General features: G+C 42.8%; 1 protein-coding gene across 1 annotated transcript; it reads right to left on the reverse strand.

Annotated features, from left to right (window-relative positions):
- Nucleotides 1-164: 164 nt before the first annotated feature.
- On the reverse strand, nucleotides 165-9,127 carry polk (polymerase (DNA directed) kappa). Its single transcript, XM_079730763.1, has 15 exons — nucleotides 8,896-9,127; nucleotides 8,466-8,595; nucleotides 8,047-8,166; nucleotides 7,784-7,936; nucleotides 7,116-7,247; nucleotides 6,667-6,817; nucleotides 6,096-6,317; nucleotides 5,502-5,626; nucleotides 5,178-5,344; nucleotides 4,869-4,901; nucleotides 4,646-4,742; nucleotides 3,665-3,836; nucleotides 2,063-3,247; nucleotides 1,481-1,520; nucleotides 165-1,231 (listed from the first exon to the last, which is right to left on the reverse strand). The coding sequence occupies exons 2-15, from the start codon at nucleotides 8,586-8,588 to the stop codon at nucleotides 1,150-1,152; spliced, it is 2,802 nt and encodes a 933-aa protein (XP_079586889.1). The 5' UTR covers nucleotides 8,589-8,595; nucleotides 8,896-9,127; the 3' UTR covers nucleotides 165-1,149.
- Between the last annotated feature and the right edge of the window lie 717 nt (nucleotides 9,128-9,844).

Genomic DNA, 9,844 nt, shown 5'->3' on the forward strand with positions numbered 1-9,844 from the left:
GAAAGGACCCGCCTGGTAGACGAGAATGACGAGACTACTCCCACTGTGCAGGAAGGTAGCACGCTATTTGCACTAGCTTTATTTGTACAGGTAAGTCTTGAAAATACACTACACAGTACACACACAACAACGACTGACACTTGACACAGTTATGCCTTGTAATGTCCATTTATTTTGGAAACGCAGAATTATAAATTAGGAAATAAATAAAATAACTACATCATTATTCTATTCTATGCAATCAATATTGCAATTGAAAAGGTTTATTGGCTCAATATCTATACAAATAAATACATCTTCATACCATACATTGATTACATCATTAACGTAAGACATACAAGGGGCAAAACCACAAACCTGTCCTATATCCTTTTGGTGGAGAGATAAATATATATATAAAGAATGCTTGAACTCTCAGTGCACACATAGATAAGCCTTCAATATATATGCATATATACCCTAAAGGGTATGTTCTCTATATTGCTTTGACAGATATTAATGGAAAAAAATAAATAACAGCAATCATGTGTTTTTTTATCTTAAAATGTAAAATAAGAAAATACATTTATATTTTTGAAACCAATAATAAGTAACTGTCAAATATCTATGGCCTTACTGTATCCTATCCATAAACTCAGTGCCTGAGATATAAATTATTAACAAATATAAGTTGATAGTTTAGTAGAAGCTAGAGTTTCATAGATAGTTTCCACTGCAGAGTAAAATATATGTATTGATGTAAAATCTAGAATTTGAAATTGCTGAGGATATACTTCATTGAATAAACTTTTTGTATTTGTTGTACTGGACAGCTGACTTTTGGGTTCTGATGCTTTACCCACTGAAGGTTTGGTAAAAGACAATATCAAATTAGAAATCCTCCAGCTAACTCATAGACCCTTTTCAGATGCATCATCATAGCATGCTCTTTGTTATGCTAGTTTATCATAAACTAGGTAAGACATCATACGTTGGATATGGCACGTGCCCTGCTACATCAAAGACCCTTAATTAGTGCAATGGGTGACGCCTGTGTTTTTCCTACAATCGCCTCTGTCAAAAGGGTCTAGGGTTACATGTGTTCATGCAGAGGATGGAGATTGCAATCAGCTGTCAGTGCGAGCGATGCCCTTACTGGAGTCCATTGTGTCACATGAAGAACTTGTCAAGGGTGTTCTGGGAGCCCCGGCCTTTGGCCTTCTTAGCAGGGGGTGAAGCAGGTGGGCCTCGCCTGTAACACAAGCATTCAAATATATCACATTCATTAATAAAGTAGAAAACACAATTGTAAAATCTGCTTGAAAATATGTTTAATAGCTGAACTCAAGTAAAGATATTTGTACAGAGTTCAACATAAAAAGAAAAAGTAGGGTTACCAATTTTTTTAGGAACACGTCGTTGTGCGCGGAACGCCTAATTATTTATTCACAGAGAATGCCATTTAATCTGAGAATCAACAGTTGATGCTTGAGCGGTTCACCTTTTGCTTTTGCCTTTGTTTGGTCTTGTCGTGTGTTGGTCTGTGAATGAAAAGAAATGGATCACCGTCTAAAGGAGACACAGCTGAACCACATCTTCAGGGAGATAAATAATGTAGCTGCTCAGGCAGGTTTAAGAGCAAGCTGGGACTGTCAAACACTCCATTGTGGAGAAGAGTGAATAGGTGCGAAAGTGATTTAACGGTCTCCAAAGCTGGCCAAAGGATGCCCCACGGGGTCAAATGAGATGTCTCTTCTCTGTGGGAATCAATACACACACTTTCCACCCTACCACAGTGAATGGCAATGAAACAGACCACCACCATGCAAAAATAATACAAAACTACATAAATAAAACTAAATGCCTCCCATTCTGTAAACCAATGTTACTTGGAAACATTTTGAATGGCATCGTAACTACAATCCTGTAGTGAGTTTAACTAATCACATATCAATTTAGGGAATACTGTACAAAACCAGCGAAATGCACCGAAGTTGAGACACATTTAGCACAATATTATTCTCACTGCAAGGCTATGTTTCACTTAGACGAGCATGGCACTTGCCTGACTCAACACACTCACCTTGGCCCCTTTTAGCCGTGATCGGAGGTCGCATAGTAGTAGACGACGACAATGAGGGTGGTAGTGCACGCTCTCCCAGCTTTTGCAGCACCTCCTGGTTCAGACAGAGGTCGACGTGGTGGTTGAAGGCGGTGAGGTCATGGGTACTCTGGGGCACCTGACACACGGGGCAGATGAGGGCGGACCCTTCATGGATAGGAGGTTCCTCGTGGTGAGGGGTCTGTGTTCTCGGGTCGCCGTGGTGCGACGAAGAGGCCCTCTGAGACGAATGCACCCTTCTAGAGCTGTGGTGGTCTAACAGGGGCTTGTCTCCTCTGCGCCGTTCCTTAGCTCCTGGATCCCCCGTGTCCTCCGACCTAGTCACACTAGGACGACGTAAAGCGTCACACGTCTTAAAGTCACTGAGGTCGTCGTCCGGGTTTGACCTCTTCTGCCACTCTTTGTCCTTGCCTTTCTCCGGGACCCCCTCATCTATGACTGTAAATCCCCTCGGACCTCCATCCTCGTCCGACTCCGAGTCTGTATCTGTAGGTGTCTCAGTGGCGACACCACTGAGGCACAGGTCTATGTGTCTGTTGAACACGTGGAGGTCCGTGGTCCTCACCTCCCCGAAGCACACGGGACAGGTAAGGGTCTCAGAGTCCGGGGCCGCGGCGCCAGAGGTGGAAGCGCTGGCCTCTGGAGGGGCCCCACGGACAGATTCTACACGCGTGATGGATGAGTTTCCAGCTGAACGCCATAGACCTTGCTCTGACTCATGCATTTCTATCGCGGCGCCGCTGCTCTTTGGATTGTCCGTTCCTGGCTGGGTAAACCCAGAGCAAACACTGCCCTGCCCTTTGTCCGGCTCGCTCAAGCTCTTAACCTGGAGACTCAGCTTCTTGGCGTAGGCCTTCTGGAAGAAAGATTGTGGCTGGTTCTCACCGGCCGCCGAGACTTGTGACCCTGTCTGCCCTGCCGCCCATGGGAGACCCTGTAGCTTGGGGACTTTCTGGGGCAGCTGCTCCTGTATATGAGTGCAAGCAGGGGGATGCAGCTCCATGGGGGGTTGGGAGGCGGTCTCTTTCAAGGAGTTTGGAACGATACCATGGGACGGGCCAGAGGAGCCCTGCTGGAGGAAGCCCACAATGCTTTTCTGCTGGGGCTTCTTGTCATCTGCGCTCACAAAGGTGGAGATCCGAACGCCTGCATGCACAAAGTTACATCATAGGTAGTTAAAAACATTGGTCAAAAAGCAGCACTTACGGTAATTTAATGCAGTTCATCTCGAAATGCATGCAATCGGTCAACTTCATCAACTGGAATGCTGCTGCAATGTTCAAAGTTCAAAATAAGCTTTATTTTCAATTTCTAAAAATGTACCAAACAAGTAGTGGAATCGAAATTTCGTTTGTCTCTGACCCGTGGTGCATTTGATATAAAAGGATAAAATTAAGTAAAATGTAATAAAATAAGTCATATTAACAATAAATACATTTAAATAGTGCAAAATAGCTCTGAGTAGTGCAAAGGTATGCAAAACAAAACGGTTTATATAAATAAAGTTAAAAAGTAAATGTAATGTAAGTAATGTAACCTCTGCAGCCAGATAAACTCCATTACCCATGAGCCTCAGCCGGAGCCGCTGAGGACTGACATTCTCTATCTCGGTTTTCAAGAGATCCTTGGCGGTGGCAAAAATCTCATCAGTCGTGGCGACAGCACAGGGCAGACTGCATGCCCGGGACTTCACCTCAAATTTCACATTCTTCAGCTTCAACGTTATCGTTTTACCCTGGAAGAAGGTCCCGAAAGAAATACAGTTGATGGATTCATTTTCTGCTTAAGCAAATAAGGTATACACCATTTCTCACGGTGTGACAAAAGCAATGCAACATTACACCCGCTCAATAGTCAAAACACTGTATAGGCAATGACTATATTGAATGAATATAAATGGCAATCTGTGTCATTCCGCCGGTTAATTTGTCAGAATACACTTTGTAACTAATGGTTCACAATGCGTTTCCCTGGTAATGTGATCATCTCCCAGAGACACATTTCGAAGGCTGATAGTAGTCCCCTGCAGTCTCCTTAATGGCCCTCCATTTCCTCCAGCTCTCAAAGCCCATCGGGGCTGCAGGCAGGGGGGTGATGGCCATGCCAAGCCACCCGGCCTTCCTTCAATCGATTGTGAGGGGAAACGATCAAGATGGAGTAACTGCATCACATTCAGCCTGAACTGCAAGCGAGATCACGTGCCGCTGTGAGTGGTGTCGCGTTGTGAATTTCCCTCACTAAATATAACCATTTTAATTGATTCTGGATTGTGGAACTGCCTTTTTGTGGTTAGACAACCATACTCTTTCCCCCTTAGGACAGTACCAGAGATGCACTCTCCCTGCACTTTCTTCCTTTCCATTTTGATAGTCTTACAAAGAAGGACTTGAAGAAGGTCTCAGTTTATAGTTCAAATATTTAAATGTTTCAGCTCGTCTTCAAATATGAGCATAGCAGCTTCCCCTAAAACAGTGACTCTGAATGTAGGCCTGAGGCTATACGAATACGTGTGGTGTCACATGTCACACGAGAGTCGTTCCCCACCCGGAGACCTTCCTTCTTCATGTCCGCTGCCAGGTCTTCACAGAGCTCCCTGCACAGAGACAGCTGCTCCTCCACCACACTCATCTCCCTAAATGTTCTGCGCCAGTCAGGGTGCCGTGGATAAAGAGTGCGTTGAGACGCACAGAGAGACAAAGAGCATGATTAGGAGAGTGTTAGCCACAGGAATCCTTGTTGTTTTGTTGTTGTTGTTGATGAAATATACCTTTCTGTACTCATGCTTTTCCTTTCTCCATCCCTGTATCCAAGTTCACCAAAACACCAGACAAAATTTTCCGTTAGAAACTTGCCAAATGTTAGTAGGTGCCTCATATGAAATGGGTTTTCAATGTTTGTATGCGTGCATTTCTATGCTCTATGGCGTAGAGCATAGATATGCATGCATGCAACATAGCTCACATAAAGTCTATGCGATCAGGTCGAAGCCGCAGAGGTCTGTCCCAAAGACGTAATACACTTTGAGCAGGAGTTCAATGTTGTAATCAAAGCGGAGATCAATTGCACAGCGTGTCACCTTTCCATGTGAGTGGAGCCTAGACCCAAGGAAATCCTCACGAAGTGATGCCACGCCGTCTCAGAAAACATCAGGGAGAGCAGAGCCATCTGCTGGCCAAGATGAGCACAGGTAGTGACGCCCAGACTGCTCAGCATCTTCTCACTTACTTTCCCTATGCCAGAAACCTGGGGAAATACCAACAATTCAACTTTTAAAATGTATATACAACTCCTCACATTTGCCATCATGTCCAACCACACAATATTCACACCATTATAATTGCATGAAAATGTTTGGATTAGTGGCTCAAATGTTGTAGTTTGAAAATCGGTTTCCGTATACTTTGCGGACTGGCAGGGTCTGGATGAAGTCCAAGACTGCCTCTCTGTTGGAGGGGACTCTGTACTGGCCGTTGGGCTTGTTTTTGTCACTGCACACCTTGGCAATCATCGTGTTTGGAGCAATGCCTGGAAGCAGGAAACAACAGTACTGAAAGCTCATGACTCATAACGCTGCAGAATACACTACAGGTACGGATAGTAAAATAGTAATAGTGTCATAGTAATAAATATGAACATGAATCTGATTGTTGCTACAACTATAAATGTGCCAAGCACATAACACAGAAATCCTGGTGCTGATCTTCAGAAGGGTTCAAGAAGACAGTAGAAACAAATTGAATTCATTTTTATTTCTATAGCCCTTAATCACAGTTACAGTCTCAAAGGGCTTGACTGGCCATATATTGATGACATCCCCCTAACCCTAGCCCCCCAGATGCCAAGAAAAAACTCCCTTAATTAGCAAGGAAGAAATCCTAATGCTAATTAACCATGCCTTACAGGGATGGTAAGGGGTACAATGGTAAACGCAAACATTTTAAATCAGAAACTGTGGGAGACAGTACATCGGGCCAGAAGACACTCTGCACTTCACCTGCACTGGCGGTCAGAGTGGTCTTCTGCTCGATGCGGAAGCGCATCTCTCTCACCGCCTCCTCCACGCACGTCCCAAACACCTCCGAGCCTCCACCAGACTCCACCTTCTCACCAGAGCGAGGCAGGCTGGGCGTGCTACTAGGGCTGTCCTCAAACAAAAGGGGGGAGAGGTTCTCCACGCACGGTTCAGACTCCTGGGGAACTTTGCTTTGCAGTTCACCTTCACGTGCCGAGTAGGCCGGGTCGGGCAGAAGAAGGAAGGAAGTCGGGAACAGGGCACAGGGAAGCAGATATGGATGAGGCAGCCCGCCTTCTTACAATAGTACTGCTGTTATTTGATTGACTTGAAAGATGAATATCACTGATGCAGAGCAGATCTGGTCAGTCAGTTACTCTGTCAAAATGTTCCCATGGCACATTTTTGCATACATTTTATGCATAAAATAAAAGGAAGTAAAGTTTAGATGATGTTGATCTCACACACAAAAGGCTGCCATGTTATTAGTAGGGCAGGTGTTGCTACGGAAATAGATGGAAAATAATCCTCCTGTCCTGTAAACAAGCACTACCTGTCTCAGTGATGTCCGTGCGCAGGCAGTGTGTACGTAAGGATTCGGGCCAGCTAATCCTCTGTTCCAGGTGGTCTGTGAAATCCAGATAGGCCTCGTCCAAACTCATGGGCATGAAATTAGGGTCATACTCTGCAAAGATCTCTCGGATCTAACAAAAGTATGATAAGGAGTGAGCTGTTTGTTATGACATATGTCACAAGAGGCCAATAAGCTTGTCCAATATTCAATTGTATCACAAGTATTGCAACTTGGAGATATTTGCTTATATCTCTCATCAGTTTTTACATTTAGAGCAGAAACTGGGTCATTCAACGAGTATCAATACGTTGTGTTAATATACATATAATTGTAGCATGCCCTACACAGTATACCTATTGGGTTGTTGTTATTTTATTCATGTTGTCAATAGAGTAACAGTATGGGGTGTTAGCAGTATTAAAAATCACCTCATTGCTCACAGCTCTGTATTTATCAAAGTTGCATGGGACAATGACCAGATTGGGGCAGAGCTTTTTGGCAATGAAGCCTGGCATTGCAGCACGAACACCAAATTTCCTTGCATGGTAATTCGATGTTGACTGAAAAGAGTAAAGAACAGGTTATGCTCACACAGTTTTTTTGTGGGTTTTAAATATCTGATCTGCAACCCATGCACTGTAAACATCCCTGAAGGGGTTACCATTCTGCCACATACACTACCGTCCAAAAGTTTGGGGTCACTTAGAAATGTCCTTATTTTTAAAAGGAAAAGCAGGTATTTTCAATGAAGAAAACATTGAATTATTCAGAAATACCGTCTAGACATTGTTAATGTGGTAAAAGACTATTCTAGCTGGACTAACCAGCCGACTGATTCTTAATGGAATATCTCCATAGGTCTACAAAGGCCCATTTCCAGCAACCATCACTCCTGTGTTCGAATGGTACATTGTTTAGCTGGTCGTGTTAAAAGGCTAATTGATGATAAGGAAACCCTTCTGTAATTGTGTTAGCTATTAGCACAGCTAAAAACTATGAATAAAAGTGTGAGTTTTTAACAGAAAAAAATAAATCCTCTTGGTGATCCCAACTTTTGAACAGCAGTGTACATCCTCGCAGTAACATCTCCACTTACGAGCATGCTCATGGATCCCACAGCCATAGGTTTGTCCTTCAGCTCGGGACAGTCCCTCATCTCCACCGCGGCATAGAACGCATCCATGTCCACGTGCACAATGAGACGGCTGAGATCTCGACTCATGTCCAGCTCATTCACCATCTTCTCTACCTGCAGGATTCAAATAAAAACAACAGAGTACGACGTTACTGGTCCAATAACGGGCCTACTTGTGCATGTGTAGGTAGGGAAGGTTCACCGTGACCTCAACATCTCTTCACCTGAGTGTGTGCTTTCTGAAGCTGCTGTTCGGTGATCTGAGCCCTCTGGATCGTCATCTTTTCAATGCGCTGGTTCACCTGCAGCTCTTTTTTAGCCTCGTTCTCATAGAACCTAGAGCCCTAGGGAAACATGGCATGAAGAGATTCTTCTTTTAAAATTTCTTAAAAATGTATTGAAAAGCATTTGAATGTAACCAAGTACGATGGAGCAGCAAATAGTGTGTACTTCATGTTACCTTTGTTGACGTATTATGTTAATAAGGATGAATATGTTGAATCTCTCATGTATGTGTGTGTGTGTTCATATGAGCATTTGTGTGTGTGTATGTGCATGTTCGTGTGAGTGTGTGTTGGACTCACGACGGAAACTAAATTGACAGCCCCTGGGCAAGAAACATGTTTTAGGTTTTCATGTTTACCTTTGAGGACTCAATGATGATCTTGTTGATTCTTTCCCGGTCAAGACCTTCCATCCCAGCCTTGTTGTCATTGAGGGCCATTCTGGAGAGGAAGCCTCCCCCATCTGCAGAGGTACTCTCCATGCTATGGCTGGAAGTCATTATATTATGTTCATCCAGGGAACACATCATTGGTAACGTATTGTTACTGATTCTGATTAATGTGACCAGCATCAATTGCCATACTTCCAACTTATTGCTTTAATTGTCGATAGATATGTGCATGCATGTACACATTCACTGTATCTCCTCTACACATATGAAATCCATAAACGATCATAAACTTTAAACTTTCTAGCGATGTAGCTACTATCAAGTAGCATCCGACATGTAAATATGCTAGCTATAAAAACAAATAACTGATAGTTATTAGTCAGATCTACCAACCCACCTTTTGAAACGTTCTTACGGGTTTTAAAGACGTTCAACAATGTTTATTTGAATTTATGGCGTAGTCTTGCCATTTCGGCAAACTGGGGTAATTGTCGTCCACTCCGAGAAGTTCAAGGAAACCTTTTCTCCCACAAGTCACTGACATCCTTTCATTGTGACACAAAAGTAGCTAAATATGTTATTCAAGGCTTTCAATGCTACATACACACTGGAAACCCCACGGCTAGGTTGACAACACATCCATGGGAGGCACTGTGGACAGCACCGACTTCCTGACAACTTGGTCTGACGCGCTCTTTACTGCCCCCTGTTGGTCAACACAAGAAACGGCACCACCGGTGTTCTGAAGCGGGATTAAGTTTGAGAGCGATACAAAGTTAACGCATTCATTCCCAGACACACTCGAGAAGACGGAAAAAAATACACAACTTAGGTAGACTCGTATGAAAATATTTTATGCATCCAAGTTATACATCATATGCTCCATTCGTGACTAGGGGACAAACATTTTAACACTTTATTTAAAATTCGATGCCTTTTTAGATGTTTTCATTAGTTATTCATTATAATAATAATAATAAAAAACAATAATTACATCATGTAGTTCATGTAGTCGAAGGAGATTCACATGAACTCTCCGGAACAATAAAAAAAAAAACATTATTGGCATGAACAATGTACGTTGCCGAACACGTTTAATTACATTTAAAAGCGAAAAGAACTGGCTCGGTATGCAAAAGCTTAATATAAGAGAATATAAAGAGCTATAAATTACAAGAAATCAAAAAAAACGGTATAATATGAAATAATATATTATATTTGATATTATTCATATTTGATATTGTTTTGCAGAGGGATTAAACAAGGGCGAATATGAAATCCAATAAAATAAATTGAAATAAATATCTAATATAAAATACAAAATAAATGCATATTTTGTAACGGAA

This window comes from Pollachius pollachius (assembly GCF_949987615.1).
Source record: "Pollachius pollachius genome assembly, chromosome: 1".
NCBI classification, from domain to species: Eukaryota; Metazoa; Chordata; class Actinopteri; order Gadiformes; family Gadidae; genus Pollachius; species Pollachius pollachius.